This window comes from Macrobrachium rosenbergii, chromosome 53 (genome assembly GCF_040412425.1).
Source record: "Macrobrachium rosenbergii isolate ZJJX-2024 chromosome 53, ASM4041242v1, whole genome shotgun sequence".
Taxonomy (NCBI): Eukaryota; Metazoa; Arthropoda; class Malacostraca; order Decapoda; family Palaemonidae; genus Macrobrachium; species Macrobrachium rosenbergii.
This window is the reverse complement of record NC_089793.1, coordinates 52,394,646-52,411,794: the sequence shown is the minus strand read 5'-3', so window position 1 is coordinate 52,411,794 and position 17,149 is coordinate 52,394,646. Positions and strand designations below refer to the sequence as shown.

General features: G+C 41.7%; 1 protein-coding gene across 2 annotated transcripts in view; it reads left to right on the top strand.

The window, feature by feature from the left end:
- The window catches only part of LOC136834468 (zinc finger protein OZF-like), a 55,738-nt gene extending 47,770 nt beyond the window's left edge, over positions 1-7,968 (top strand). For both annotated transcript variants that reach the window (XM_067097073.1, XM_067097074.1), the window contains one exon: positions 4,935-7,968. In XM_067097073.1, coding sequence (XP_066953174.1) covers positions 4,935-6,011 — 1,077 coding nt within the window. In that variant the 3' untranslated portion in view covers positions 6,012-7,968. The remainder of the gene's footprint in view (positions 1-4,934) is intronic.
- The last annotated feature ends 9,181 nt before the right edge of the window (positions 7,969-17,149 follow it).

Below are 17,149 nucleotides of genomic sequence, written 5' to 3'. Positions count from 1 at the left end.
TGGGATATGTCATCCTTAAGTTTGTCCCAGAATTCGTAGCGAAGACTCAGAATCTGTCAGTCCCTGACACCTAATTCGAGTCCCTTTCAGTCTCCTTTCTAAAGGAGTTTGTTAGTAGTGATCGGGACGAGATACTAGCGTACAATTAGAGTGCTGCGGTACTATCCTAAGAGGACTCTACATCTCAGGTCTGAGTGTTGATGACTCTCAGTTAATCCTGGTTCAACGAAGAAAGAAGTGTTCAAGAACACAATTTCTTTCTGGCTTCTTGAGGCAATCAAGTGAGCGTACTCAACGTCCGATGAGGTAGATAGGAGTATGTTCTGAGTAAGACCTCACAAGGTTAGGGACATTGGTCCGTCCCTTGCACTCCGGAAGAACCTGTCTGTTCTACAGGTTTTAAGGTCGGGAATGTGGTCTCGACAATCCACATTCATTTCCCTCTGCCTTCAGGACATTGTCCACAGCCCCTTGTGGCCTGTGGTGGTTATTCAACAAGTTGTGTGGCTCACCCAGCTCCCCTAGGGGACAGATAGCATCTTGCCCAAGGTGTACAGCGACAAAGAGAGAAGGTGAGTGATTGACTGGCCTACTCCCTTTTCTCTTTTACCTTTCCCCTTTCACAGAAGAGAGACAATTGGCCAACCGTCATGTGCTGGTCAATTGTCATGCAGGTGAGCCTACATAACTGAGTATCCTGCCTAAAATCTAAAGATTGTTAGGCACAAGTCCTCCCCCTTTCTCTAGCAAGGGGAGAGAGGGGCTGACAATACAACAAACCTGTTTGTTTTATAAACCTTTTGTTGTCTCTGACACTATGGGTTCATCCAAGCCCTTTTTGAATCAGTGAAACAAACTCTTTAATTCAAAAGGCCCAGATGTCTGACAGTTGAACATCCCATATGTTCAACAGGTCAGAGGAATGGGACTCCTTCCTCTGCTCTACATGACCAGGAAGAGAGGCCCAGGTGAGTCAGACTACCAGTCGGTTCAGAGATTTACTCAAGACTCCTCCCACAAGAAGCAAGTCTCCATATGTAAAGACCAGAGGTTGGTATTCGTGTAGGAACAAGCTACGAATTTTCAAATTTGTATTTTTCCTAACATACAAACCTAAAGGTCTTTACATGACTGGCCCACCTCAACCCAACCCTCATTCTGATACCTGGGCAGAAAGGCAAAGTGAGTGCATACTGGCTTGGTGAGCGGGACTCCCACTGCTACCATTGGTAGTTAACTACCTTGTTTAAAAGTTGAATGGCTATTCCCAGCTCGCGCTGCAAGTAATATCCCATATGTGAAGACCTTCAGGTTTGTATGTTAGGAAAGGTACAAATTAATTTGAAAATTTTTAGTATCACTTTTTGCAGAAAAGTATTTCGTAAGAAATCATCTTGTAATGTAAGAGCAATGACAAAAATCTGGATATTTTTTTTTATGGAAAACCAACATGGTGGGCAAACCAATAACTTGTGCAGAATGTCAAAGTACTTTTTCTCATTGAGTCATCTCAGAGTCCACATGAAAATTCATACTGGAGAGAGACCATATACTTCCACTGAACGCCAGAGTACTTTTACTCACTTAAATCATCTCAGCACTCGCATGAGAATTCGTACTGAGGAGAAACCATTCACTTGCTCTGTATGTCACAGGAGGGGAAACCATTTACTTCTCTCGTATATCAAAGAAGCTTTACCCTTTCAAGAAATCTCCGAATCCACATTAGAATTCATACAGGAGAGAAACCATTCACTTGCTCTTAATGTCCTTGTAGTTTTTTCCATTCTGGAAGTCTCAAAATACATATCAGAAATCATACTGGAGAGAAGCCATTCATTTGTTCTGAATGTCTAAAAAGTTATACTCATTTGAATAGCCTGAAATTACACATGAAAATTCATGCTGGAGAGAGGCCTTTCGCTTGCACTGAATGCCAAAAAGATTTCTATCATTCTTCTGTCAAAGTACTTATGAGAGCCCATACTGGAGAGAAGCCATTCACTTATGCCGAAGGAGTTTTTCTCTATCCCATGTTTTCAAAAGGCACATGAAAACTCATACTAGATAGAAATTATTTATATGTACTGGGTGTCCAAGTAGCCTTTTCATTAGAACCAACTCAAAATCCTCATGTAATCCATATAAGAAAAAGCCATTCTTCTGTAAATTGATTTATCGTATTCACAACTCATTGAGGAAGTTACGGTGTTCATTTGATTGCCAAAATTACAATAAGTCGGGAATTTGTGGTAAAGGCAGAAGCTGGTTGAATTGTCAACCAACTTTGGCCTGAATACAAAGCCTGTTTTATTACTAGAAACAAATTGTGTCCAAATGATCATTGCATTGTGATATTTGTTTTCCCAAAGGATTCTTACTTTAGAGTTGAAGTGCTATTATTTTCCCCAGTTTCCAAATGTGTGGTATAATGCAGTGTGCGTATGAATAGTTGGCTATGTTTGCCAGTGTTTGTGCGCCATGGGGACCTAGATGTTTTAAGTGAATGTTTGAAGTGTTATCGATGCCCATGGCTGCAGAGTTTTTAAGTTGTTTAATGATTCTAGCAGTGTCTTCTGTTGTGGCTAGTATTACTGTGTAATCTAATGGGAACTGTTGTTTGCGTCTGTAGATGTGTCCGTCTTCTTTGTATTTGCGTAGGTGGCTGATTTTTGCGTAGTGGTTTATTAAGATGTTGGCTTGTTGTTTGCGTGAAGGGATCTTGTCAGATGTGGTGATTGGCGTGACTTTGAGTGTTCCCACTGTTTGAATTGATGAGACTGTTGATAGTTCTGTGTAGTTTGGATGGGTTGGTTCTGTAGTCTAGTGTACCTTGAAAAGTTTGCCAGTTCTCTGTCTGTTTTTGAGTTGATTTGGTGTTTATTTCTGTGTTTAAATCATGTATGCGATTTGTTGTGATTTGTGTGTGGGGGGTTGGTGTATTTCTTAAATTGTTTCGTTCTGTTATGAGTCTGTTCATGTCAGGCGTGAAGTTTGGGTTGTAGTGTTTTCTGTTGCCTTTAGGAACGTTTCTTTTGTCTGCATTGTTTATTATGTCGTTGAATTGTATTGTTGTATTGTTTAGTGTCTGTGATGATGTTATGTGTGTGTGGTTTAGCTCCCGGAAATGAGCCTCAGTGGTTTCCAAATAATAGCACTTCTAAAACCAAACAAAACACCTACACAAGCAGCTTCATACAGACCTATAACTTTACTCTGCACACCATCAAAAGTAGTAGAACGCCTCATCTTACGCAAAACCACACCACACATACCACTGTCACCCACTCAACATGGCTACAGACCACACCACTCCCACAACAACACTACTCACCAACCTCACACAAAAAATACAAGATGGCATTAACTCCAGACGCCCACCGCAAAGAACACTGCTAATCACAATAGACATAAGTAAAGCCTTTGACGCCATCTCTAGACCACTTCTCATCAACAAAGTTTACAACACCACTCTACACAACAACACCAAACGCTGGCTCGCCAGTTACTTGACAGACAGACAAGCATTTGTACACTACAATGGCGAGTCATCCAAAATCAGAAACTTCCCGAACGGCGTCCCACAAGGCTCCGTCCTAAGCCCAACACTTTTTAACCTATTCATGCATGACATACCAGCACCACCTAACAACATATACATCTCCTCATATGCAGACGATCTAACAATCATATCAATACATGCAGACAAAAACGTATGCTCCACACAAGTACAGACTTACATAACACAACTTGAAAACTGGCTCACACAAAACAGATTACAGGTAGCACCAACAAAATCCACAAGTACACTACTCACTAGTCACAACAAAGAACATCGGTACAGACCCACAGCATTGCTGAACAACACCACAATTCCACACACACACGAAACAAAAATCCTAGGAGTCACATACAACACTTCAGTGTCATTTGCTCCACATGTCAGTAACATCATCAAGAAATGCAGACCTAGACTAAATGCACTAAGATCACTAACAGGCACAACATTTGGACAACAAAGAGAAACGCTCATCACAGTATACAAACAATACATCCGCTCCATAATAAACTACGCCAGCCCAGCCTGGCACCCTGCCATATCCAACACACAACTAAACAAACTACAAATAATACAAAACACAGCTCTTAGAATCATCCTTGGCAGTACACAATCCACACCAATAGAACACTTACACGCCGAAACCAAGATTCTCACCATCAGGCAACACTTAGACATGAGAGGCATACAATTCTTGGCATCAGTCATAAACAACACAAACAGCCCATGCTATTACCTTCACGACCACCCTCCAACACACAGGCAAATAGCGAATACACCACACAGACACTATACAAATATCTTGAATTCTATACCACCAAACACAAACATCACACAAAACAAAAAGCACATCCACACTCACCTCACCAGACAAGCACTTAATAACCTTCCCAACAACAAAATACTCGGCACCCCCCCACCCAACATAAGCAGCACAGAAACTCAGCTCTCAAGATTGGGGAGAGTACACCTGACTCGACTTCGCTGTGGTCATCACCAATCACTAAACACCTACAAACGCCGCATAGACAACACCCAAACAGACATATGTCCACTCTGCCAAGTTAGTCCCCACACAATTACACATCTCTTAGTAGATTGCCCTAACTTGGCAGCCCTTAGACAACAACACAACATCCACACTACCACACAGTTATGGTCAGATCCAGTAAGCGTGGTGTCCTTCTTGCGCGGTGCAGGCTTCCTGGCATAACAGAGTCTGGGGAACCACAACAACTACAACAACAACAACTTTAGAGTTGAAAAAAGAACATACAGTAACATCTGAAATGATTTTGAATTTCTCATTCTGTGTTTGTTATGAATGGTGCTATTCAGAACATGGTTTTTTTCTCAGATTTTTATTTTATTTCAGAGTTTCCCAAACAGAGGAAAATTTCATCAGATCCTGACTAGGATTGAGTTTTGTACATTAGAACATCCTGTGAAAATGCCGTTAATCAAAGAGGAGAAGGATAATTTGGAGGAGGATCCTACTGGAAACACAGATGAAGGCTCTGTATTTGCAGATCCTCTCTTAGAAGTCAAGGCAGAACCAGAAGGCTCTTTATTTGTAGATCCTTTCGTAGAAATCAAGGAAGAACCAAAATATTTTGACCATAATGAGATCGATATGAGCTGTTCATCTCGGTCTATGAAGTACGATGACGATTCTCCATGCTGTGATGAAGAAAGCGGAAAGAAGATTATCGCAGAAGACAATAGCTATTTGGATGGAGCAGAGGATTCTCACATAACTTTCGTATCATGTGGAATATTACTTAACGATAATTTGTCCAGTGAGACTGATAAGAATAATTACAAAACATTGGAAGTGTTTTCGAAGACTAGCAACACAGCAGGGAAGCGAATAACTTGTGCTGAATGCCATAAGACGTTTTCACAGATGTACCACCTGAAATCCCACATGAGAACTCATACAGGGGAGAAACCATTCACTTGCTCTGTATGTCAGAGAAGTTTTTCTGAAACAGGAGATCTCACAAAACACATGAGAACTCATACAGGAGAGAAACCATTCACTTGTTCTGTATGTCAAAAAAGTTTTTCTCGTCAAAATGATCTCAAAAGACACATGAGAACTCATACAGGAGAGAAACCATTCACTTGCTCTGTATGTCAGAGAAGTTTTTCTGAATCAAGTCATCTCACAAAACACATGACGACTCATACAGGAGAGAAACCATACACTTGCTCTGTATGTCAAAGATGTTTTTCTGAATCAAGTAGTCTCAAAAGACACATGAGAACTCACACAGGAGAGAAACCATATACTTGCTCTGTATGTCAAAGAAGTTTTTCTCATCAAAGTGATCTCAAAGCGCACATGAGAACTCACACAGGAGAGAAACCATATACTTGCTCTGTATGTGAAAGAAGTTTTTCTCAACAAAGTAATCTCAAAACACACATGAGAATTCATACAGGATAGAAACCATTCACTTGCTCTGTCAAAGAAGTTTTTCTGGTTCAAGGCATCTCAAAACACACAAGAATTCATAGTAGACAGAAACTGTGTACTTGATCTTTGTGCGAGTAGTTTTTCTAATTCTGAAATTCTCAAAGTACGCATTGGAAATCATTGCAGAAAGAGGACATTCTCCAGTCCTAATGTCAAAAATGTTAGACAGTTTCAAATACTTTGAGATTACACATGAAAATTCATAATATTTAGAGGGCAATTAAATGTACTGAATGCCAGAAAGGTTTTTAGTATTCCTCTGCTCTCACAAACCTTATGAGAACAGATATTGAGGAGAAGCCATTCATATCTCATGAACGCCAAAGAGATACAAGTATTTGGAATCAAGATGTCTCAAAAGTGTGTGAAAACTCAAACTACAAAGAAGTCATAACTGTATGTGCACTTGGTCCCCAAGTAATTTTTTTTTATTAGGTCCATCTTAGAATGAATGTGTTAATTTCGAAGAAAAATGTCATTCTTTCATAGAGTGTTAAAACACTTTTTTACTTGTAGATTCACAACATATGTGAGGACTTATGGATGATAGATATTATTTTACACTGCATGTTATATTTTTGTCTTGTAATCTCCACAACAGAGTCATTGGTTCTGAATACCAAAATAGTGTTTTCAAGTGTCAGAATGCACAAGCAAAGTTATTCACCAGAGATGATGTTCAGTTGCACTGACAGATTTGTTAATTTTTTGCACCCCAAAGTAAGTTGCACTGGATGTGGAGATATTATTGTGAACTTATCTGCAAAATCTATAAAAAAACAACAGCAACCTAAGGGACTGTAAAAAGGAAAAACCAGATTTATATTTTTAGTACCCCATTAGTTTTTACAGGGAAGTTATTCTGATTCTGTGTTATAGACAGTGCTGTTGAGGGCATTCTTTACCGGTGGTATTTTATTCAAGAGTATTCCAAATTGAAGAAAATTACATGAGATTCTCACTAGGACTGAGTATTGTACATAGAACATCCTGTGAAAATTGAAGCGGAAAAATTGTTATCATTGCTGTTAAAGAAAAGAAGGAGAATTTGGAGGGGGATCTCACTGAAAACACGGATGATGGCTCTTTATTTACAGATCCTTTCTTAGAAGTCAAGGCAAAACCAGAATATTTTGACCATAGTGAATTTGATGTGAAATGAATATATAACCTTTATACAAAGGTAAAATAAATTAATTTAGTTTTTTATTTTTTTACAGTTGTACTCATTGAACACTGTTCAATACTAGGTTAAGAAAATTTGTGGTGTTCATTTCACTGTTCATGTTCCCATGTACTTTTTGTATGATTTCTAAATAAAAAATTAGTTTTGGCATTGGGTGACAATTTTCCTTATGTTATTCAGCATTATGCATATGCACTTGTATATGTAGTTGTAAGCTTGAATATTTCCATGAAATGTCATGCATATAGGAAATAAAAAGACTGATTTTTCATTAAACTTCAATGATAATTAGGTGCAGTTTTATTTGACTACTTTTGGATATGTTCTCTGTTTTAGTATTCTACAAAGAATGTGATAGAGCAGTAGTAAATCCTAATACTCTGTATTAGCCCACTGGACACAGTGGACTAACTAAACTGTTGTATTACTGTACAGGCAGTCCCCGGTTTATGACGGGGGTTCCGTTTTTACGCCGCGTCGTAAACCGTAAATCGTCATAAACCGAAAAATCGTCGAAAATCGTCAAAAATCATAAGAAAACCTTACTTTTAATGCTTTGGGTGCATTGAAAACGATGTAAACTGCATTTTTATTGAGTTTTTCATAAAAAAAAACTCCAAATTATGATTATTCTGCCGTTTTGGAGCCATATTTCTTTCGTCAGATCGGCGTACGACGCGTCGTAACCCCGGAACATGCGTCGTAAACCGGGAAATAATTTCTGATGAATATATTTGAAAAGCGTCGTAACCTCGGAACGTCGTAAGCCGGACCCGTTGTAAACCGGGGACTGCCTGTATTCTGTTTGAAGCTAACCAGTCAGAAGTGTTGAAACAGGACTTGCTTTGTAAATTGTTAAGATACTGTGTTACTTTGCATTCTTCCATTAAGGTCTAAGGCTTTGTAGTGACAAGCATATCCAAGAAAGCGCAAAGAATTAGAGGGTTTAAAAGAGGGCTTTGTTATTACAATTACATCTTTGCAAGTATATCTTTAAATATAATTACATCTTTATATGTAAATATAATGACATTTTAAAAAATAATTATAATTATATACGTCTTTAAAAATAAATATAATTAAATCTTTGACTTGTGGTTTTATATTTTAAGTATTAATGGCTTATTTTATGTAATATGAGATTAATTCCAATTATATATAGATTACAGTGATTAATTTTCAGTTATATATAGACTTCAGATTACTGTATATCCTATTGTATAGGCATTTGCTTTAGTCATATTACAATGTCTCTTTTGCATTATTGTATGAAATACATTAAAATTGTATAATATTAGTAATGAAAATGCAGTAACTGTATAATATTTATAATGAATTAATGCCTTGTACATTTAAGGAAACAACCAATAAAATCAAATTATTACAAACACACTTTTATTTACCAACAAACAAATCATTACAATCAAATTATTATAAATAAAAATTTATACTTTTTTTTTATATTTAGTGTCCCCCTCAAAATAGGGGCCCGGCCTAAAGAACTGATTTTGACACCACCTTAGAGCCTTCTCTGGTGCCCTGTGTTCCAGAGACTCTTCTGTAGGAGTCACAAATGACCCCGGAGTGTCTGAGTCTTCTCAGACATATATTAGGCCTATATGGCATTCGACAACTGTCTGCCTACTGAACACCTTTAAGAGTTCATCCATCCGCTTAACGTTTGCTGAAATAATCAGTAAAAAGCCTCGATAAATATCTAGAGCTGTTATAACTTCAATCTCTCCCACTGACATTCTTTGTTTACTGGTACATAAAGATTTAGGAGAGTTTCCAAAACGTCACACAAATTAATCTTGGACACAAAAAAGGACTTGGGAGAAAGTTCTCGAGTCTCTCTCTCTCTCTCTCTCTCTCTCTCTCTCTCTCTCTCTCTCTCTCTCTCTCTCTCTCTCTCTCAAAGCTCACTAACAAGAGAAAGCAAATGGGCCTCATGAAATCATGACTGAAGGAATTGGAGACTTTCTAGACTTTAACTCATTCAGCACCAAAGACCATCTTTGGCAAAAAAGTTTCACTGACTCTTACGTTACAATTGATTAGACATCTTAGAAAGTACGTCACACTAGTGAGCAAAAGGACGCCATTTAAATGTAAAATGACAAATTTTTAAAGTAATTTGTATTTTTCCTAACTATACAAACCTGAGGTCTTTACATAGGAATACGCTGCAGCGCAGCTGGAAGCTGCCGTTTAACTTTTAAACAAGGTGGTTGGCCAACCGGTAAGCATTAACTTTGCCTTTCGGCCCAGGTTATCAGATGGAGGGGTGGCGTGAGGTGGGCAGTAAAACTGTAAATACCTCAGGTTTGTATAGTTAGGAAAAATACAAATTACTTTAAAGATTTGTCATTTGTTCCTACACAATATACAAACTCTTAGTTTTTACATAGGAAGACTTACTTCCTGGTGGGAGGAATCTGAGTAAGATTCTGAACTGACTGGTAGTCACATCAAGCACCCATTCTATTTTCTATAATTTTAGATTTTATAGAAGCAATCCCCACCCTCTCTCTAGCAAGGGGGAAAGAGGGCATGACAATAAATCTTTAAGAGGTGCTAAATCATGAGCAGGAGAAAAGTTACTGCTACTTTATTCAGGACGCAGGCCGTTTATATAGCGGCGGACTGACGTCACACAGAGGAATACAATAGAATCTTGGTGACCTGAGGTCAGTTACTCTCGACAATAATTACAATGGATAAATGCAAGTTGAGTTAAAAGAAAATGAACAATGGCTGATCTAACAGTATTCTAATACATGTGCAAAAGAGACATATACAAAATAAGTTGGTAACAGGTACAAATTTACATAGATAAGCGTGGTTGATTCAGTATGGCAGATCCTGCTTGATCCGCTCCTATAGGAACGGTATAGAAAACAGGTTGTTCATCATAGAAGACCAGCTTAGCGGGGACTTTACAAATACTCCCCCCCACCAAGATGTGGGTAACATCTGATTAGTCCAGGTATCTGCTGGGACGTTGGAGAGTGCCGCGGCTCCGCAAAGTGAGCTGGGGGTTGTGGTGTGAGTGGGAGCGGCTGGCTGTGGGTGTGGCTGGTTGCTTTCGGGGGCGGCCCCGTGTCCGTCTTTTGAGGTGGCCCGGCTGCGGAGGCAATGGCTCTCAAGAGAGAGAGAGAGTGTAATTGTCGTTGTGGTGGTTAGGTTGTTGGAGTTGGTTTCGGCTGTCTCTGTCTGTCCGGTCTGTCAGGAAGTTTTCGTTTTTAGGGAGGTCGCCGGGCAGTTGAGGTCCAACCTTGAAAGTGACAGGGTTAGTCTGATTTTTATTTTGGATACGGTACACCGATATTGAGGTGCATGTCTCTTTTTCGTTCGTTGTTGGTGGAGGTTTGTTTTGCAATTTTGTTTTTGTGGTTTTTATTGTGCTGTGATTGGCGACCGTGGACCGCGCCATCTCCAGCAACCGAAGTCTGGGAGTGAGTGTTGTTGTTTTGTGATTTAGAATTCGCGCCACAGAAACACTGACTTCGAACTGAGCAGACCGAAAAAAGTGATGATGGAGAAACTCTTGCCAAACACAAGCAGAAACCAGAACCCGTCAGGAGAACGCTGCGCCATGCATACTCCTCACTATCTAACCCAGCCTATCCTCCTTTATCACACCTAGATCTGATTCAGCTAACATTATCAACATTAGAATTTATCAATAATACAAGGGGAGTTGGAGTGGGAATCCTTCACCACTGCTCACTGAGAGCCACGACAGACCCTACCCACTTTCGGGCTTAATGGTTCTGCCATTACCCTCGGCACCCGTTAAGGCTGGGTTCTGGAACAGGCAGGGAGCTGAAAGGAAGAAAGTTAGACATCCTAACACTCTACTACTATCCTATCTGAAATGTTGAAGACTAGCTATTAAATTTTCCATACTGGGCTGCGCAATCCTATCACTCTATCTGTTTGACCACCTCTGAACTATTCAAATCCATCAACTGATCTGTATGACCTGAGACGCCGAAGCAACGAGAATCTGACCGACATCTGCCGCCCTTACTAACCAAAGGCTTGCGATGACGAATGTAATCCTCCATCTCTTGAGCCTTGCAACATTCATCTCAGTGAGTCTGCACATCACACTTAACCTTCCTACATACCTGACAGAATGTCTATCGTGTCTCAAAGTACTCATCAGTCTCTGGCAGGAAGAAGAGTGGGCCCCAGCATCCACGTCGTAGGGGCAGTCGAGGTCGACGTCGAAGCCGAAGGCGCGGTAGTAGATGGTGAAATAGTCGATGATAACCAATCGGACCAGGAGTGTAGTCAATTCTAAAAGACGTTCCACATCGAAGATATCCAGAAAAACTAGAAGAAACCGGTAAATACAATCCAGGTCTTCCCACCAGAGGTCAAAAATACAAAGAGAAGTCGGCCAATAGGATTAAAACCTCACACTGCAGAAGGAAACAACCTTTCAGCAGCGCGAACAAAAAGCAATTGACGAAAGTAGGAGTGTTGGCGCACACCTGCGTCAGCGTTGCCAACCGTTTGCTACGGTAGCTCAAGTGACAAGATTTTACTTGCAGCGTTGGTAACGCTGGCTGTTAAAATTCCCAATAGTGGATTGGTAATTGAGAGTTAAGTTAAGTATACCTTAGTTTTACCAGACCACTGAGCTGATTAACAGCTCTCCTAGGGCTGGCCCGAAGGATTAGACTTATTTTACGTGGCTAAGAACCAATTGGTTACTTAGCAACGGGACCTACAGGCTTATTGTGGAATCCGAGAACCACATTATAGCGAAATGAATTTCTATCACCCAGAAATAAATTCTCTTCATCGAATGACAGGGAATTGAACTCCGGCCCATCGGTGATGATCTGAAGCTCAACCGACTCAGCCAACAAACGGCATGGTAATTGAGAGTTGTTCGGGCTAGTGGGATTAAGGGCGAATTCAGGTGTTCAGGGAGTGTACTGCAATATCTAATATAGTGACAGTTTTAACTTTTGAATCATATTGGTTTCAAAGGTCTTCTACTCTGCCATTCATCCAGAATATGAATTATCATCATCTGGCCACTTTGAATCAACCCTTCATCAAATCTCAGGCTCTGTAACTACCAAAGCCAATGGGTTTTTCCATTGGATTCTATAATTTGTTACTTCAAAATGGCTAGCAACCAAAATGACCAGGTAGATTTAAGCCACGGCTGTCAGCGGTGGGCTAGGTATGGCAGTTGACATTTTTCTATAGAACTTTACTTGCTGAACAAGAATTTAAAGTAATACTCTGTCGCTCGGCTGTAATTAAGCTGTAAATTACCTTAGAACCGTGGCAATGACGGCAAGGGGGACTGGTTGGGAATCTGGGTCCTGGGTGGGTAAAAACACTTTCGAGAATAGCTCACGGTGAGGGGGACCCGTTGGGAATCTGGGTTCTGGGTGGGATAAATAACTTGGGGAAAAGGTTTGGGCAACTTATTGTTGTATTTCCAGTTATATATGTCATTTGGAACACCAAAAACAAGCGTAAAAATAAGGAGGAATAAATGGATAGCGCGAGCCATTACAAAGGTACTTTTCACATATCACTACTACTGCTGATTCCAGGCCATGTCACGCATGCGCGGTCTTACAGGGGAGCTTTCGGTTCATCCAATGCCTCCAACTGAGAGAGCAGTTGGTGGATATTTTGGCTGGTGGCTGTACCCAACCAATCACGTTGCAACATTACCCCAACATTACGTTTCACCCAGGTGGAGAATTTGGGGGATACATAAACTCAGTTACATGTATTCCTTTTGCTCAACTGTTTTATAACCGTTTCCTATTCGTTGTAGCTTGTGCCTACAACCTTCTTCCAGTACTTTTCCGTTCAAAAATATATTGACGTCTCTTTGCAACATGAATTTACCATAAATAACTTACAAAATTACATTTGTCGGCAGACACCTGAAGCATGTACAGTATATGGGGTAGGAGGAGAAGGGTCTTGCAGGACGTTTCGCTACCACTTTCTCTCAGTGAGTTAACAGAAACCTTTTTTTTACATATTTTGTAAGCCCTGTGGTTGGCGCGCGCAGCGCAATATTACCGCTTGCCAGAGCATACGAGCCTGCCAGATTATTTTAAAAATGCGGATAAGGCGCGCAGCGCCGTTCCGCCACCCCAAAACTGAAAGAAGAAATACACTTTTAGCCCCCCCAAACTTCATCCTTCCTACCCTGTTCCGGTGCAGTTCACCGACACAGTTCACTCACTCTTCAACCCAGCACGATGGCGGACGTCACCCCCGGAACCTCCCGCTCCTCTGAGCCTGTAACCAAGTGCAATTTGCCTCTTACCTGTGTCAATTGCTACCTTAGTTATGAGGACTACATTGTACCGGGGACAACTATTGTATCTGATTGCTGGAGAGCTTATGACCGCCTGAAGGGCGGAGGCTACGTGCACTTAACCGTCAATCACTCCATGAACTTTGTGGACCCAGTAACTGGTGCGCATATGGCCATAGGAGGTACAACTTCGTCGGGTACTTGGCAGTAGCCCATTTTAAAATCCACTTTGATGACCCCAAAACGAGGCTCCACGCGCTCGTACAGGCGGCGGCTGAATTGTACCCTCCACCCCTTTAAGGTAAGGTTCCTAAACTATCTTCTTTATTAGTAGGTAGTTAGGTCACCTGTGTTTTGGTGTTATAAGGTTTTAGTGCTTTTCATGTAGGAGTGTTACTATTTTTTGGGTCACTGTCATTTACCGCCATGTTTCTACATAACAGTCCTATGTCACTTTACCAACTTGTACCTTTTGTGCAGTACCTCACCTTCCCCACCCCCCCGGTTAAACATATGGCTCCCTAGTGGTTACGTAACCCAAGATGGCGGATCTGTTTACCGTTTACGTTTCTTCGCCCCGATCGCAAGCAACGGTTAGTGTGCAGTTGAGGTAGCCTGTGGCAGCTAACGTTTTTCAGTGTTGCTCTGCATGAGTTTATGGTAACATTTTGCCCGTCGGCCGCGGCTATTTTGCCCGTCGGCCGCAGCTATTTTGCCCGTCGGCCGCAGCTATTTTGCCCGTCGGCCGCAGCTATTTTGCCCGTCGGCCGCAGCTATATCGCCGTCGGCGCAGCTATTTATTGCGGCCTATTTCGCCGTCGGCGCGCAGCTATATCGCCCGTCGGCAGCAGCTTTTGCCCGTCGGCGCAGCTATTTCGCCCGTCAACCGCAGCTATTTTGCCCGTCGGCCAGCTATTTTGCCCGTCGGCCTATTTTGCCCGGCCGCAGCTATTTTGCCCATCGGCCGCAGCTATTTGCCCATCGGCGCCGCAGCTATTTTGCCCGTCGGCGCAGCTATCGCCCGTCGGCAGCAGCTATTTCGCCCGTCGGCCGCAGCTATTTCGCCCGTCGGCCGCAGCTATATCGCCCGTCGGCAGCAGCTATTTCGCCCGTCGGCGCAGCTATTTCGCCCGTCGGCCGCAGCTTTTCGCCCGTCGGCGCAGCTATTTCGCCCGTCGGCGCCATTTCGCCCGTCGGCCGCAGCTATTTCGCCCGTCGGCCGCAGCTATTTCGCCCGTCGGCCGCAGCTATTTTGCCCGTCGGCCGCAGCTATTTTGCCCGTCGGCCGCAGCCATTTCGCCCGTCGGCAGCAGCTATTTCGCCCGTCGGCCGCAGCCATTTCGCCCGTCGGCCGCAGCCATTTCGCCCGTCGGCCGCAGCTATTTCGCCCGTCGGCCGCAGCTAAACTGTAACTTACCCTCGAGCTGTATGGGCCGGTGCAGGGGACCCACGGCACCGGTGTGCAGTTTTCGAGGGTCGATTACGCTTCAGTTCCAGCCGACCGGACAAAATTTGACTTGAGATTCTTGTTCAGCAGGTCAAGTCCCACAGAAAAACGTCAACAGCCATGGGCTACCTCACCGCGGACAGCGGGCCTTAGAACTACCCAAAAAAAGGATTCAGGTGCGACGAAACTCGCCCTACTCCCATAAACAGGCCAGAATTCCTGAGGCAGGTCCACTGGCGCTTTACAGTTGCTTTGTATGGCCTAACGAGTTTGTTTTCTCTCTCTCTCTCTCTCGTTTATTTTAGTTTTTTTCTCTCTCTCTCGTTTATTTCATGAGTTCAGAACTCTTGGAAGTCGGTCTTCCCCTACACTTTTAGGGCTGTCGGGAAAGGCGGCGCCTGTTACTCTCCAAGGGCCTCTGCTTGGTAGTTTCCTGCCTTCTTCATGCACTCCTACCTAAACCAGGGTAAAAACGCGGGCGGAATTGATACTCAGAAATACCTCAATCATTTATTTACCTCGGTTGACCTCTAAATCGACCATTCGGTGAATGTTTCCGGTCGAAATTGATTGATTTCTGCGACAGCAGAGTCGCTGCGACGTCCCGCGAGTCAAACGTCAACAACTGTTTGTTTACATCGCCACTCGTCTACTTTCCACCCAAGGTGATTAGGTCCTTTATTTGGGTGATTTTTTCGTTAATAAAAACGTTTTCTAAAATTTTAGATATATATTATCGTTATAGATATAATTTAGATATGTTTTTTTAATATAAAATTGAGTGGTTTTACTCATAAGCAGAGTTTGTAAGGCATTTTGGCGATTTACTCACTTTCTACCGTACCTAATCAGTTCACGTAACAATGAAAGTGTATCGTGAAATATAGTTTCACTTTGGTTTTATGTACAGCCCGCCACAGTAAGGTGCGTCTAATATTTTATAAAATTGTCTTTCAGTCTTTTAGCGTGAGTATCGTAGCGTCTGCTGAACAGGAGAGTCTTTAGTTCTTTTTTAAATTCGCTTTCTTCTTCTATGATCTTCACTGCAGGCGGCATTTTGTTTAATGCTCTCTCTCTCTCTCTCGCCTGACTTACAGTGTGTTCTAGGTTCAAATAGCCTTTATGCTTCAATTGCATGTCTGGTTACAGTATTCATTTCAGGTCTGAAGAAGCTTAAGCAGTTTCTCAGATATGTTGGTTCGCCATATTTTAGTGCTTTAAAGACTCTAAGAAGTATTTTATATATTCTATTCTAGCTGTTACTGGGAGCCATTGTAGCTCAATTTGTGCAGAGGTTGTTCTGTCACGGGAACGTTGCCCTTTTATTAACCTGGCGGCTCTATTTTGTACTCCTTGCAATTTTCTTAGTAGGGAGTTAGGGGACGTAGTATACAATATTGCAGTAAAGCCTCGAAAGTATCTGGTTGCAAATCGCTGCTTTCAGAGTATCTTCGTTTAGGTATTTTCTAATGTAAGGGCGACAAATCGCGTCTCTCCCTCCTCGCGTTTCTCCTTTCAGATGTACATTAATCACGTCATGTATTTTACCTGACTTTATTTCAGATTCTTTGTGTACCTCATCTTATTGTACGGCCTTTCTCCGATATGTATGTCTACCTTTCATATGCCACGTAACGAATGTTGCGCGTATTTTTATGCTCGCCAGAAAACACAAATCTCGTATGGACGCAAATGGGTGCCTCGGGTCGCCCAATACCTTTCCGCGGCGTCGTCTTTTATGGGGGGCCCGGCCGGGGGGAGGACTATTTTCATTTGAGTGTGCTAATCTTGGCAGGAAATGTTTGCCTTCATTATTTTAGATATGTTGCGTTGAAAACAAAACATTCCAATTTGCATAATAATATTCTGGGACGATAGAGCACAAACCGAATTTGCAAACTGAAATAGTTTATTTTACTGCAATTAATTCATTAGCCCTCTAAATAAATTCCAAAATGCTGATAAAATAGCTAAAATGTAGATTATAGTAAAGCATCACAGTGACCAGTAACTCTTAATAACCAAAGACAAATGGAAAATGAAATAAATTTGAGTAAAAAATGTTATACATTAGGGAATACAGGGGGCTAAGAAAATCATGAAAATCACAATTTGTTGCCAGCATAGAAGTTAATAATAGAAACAAGTAGAATTTGTGG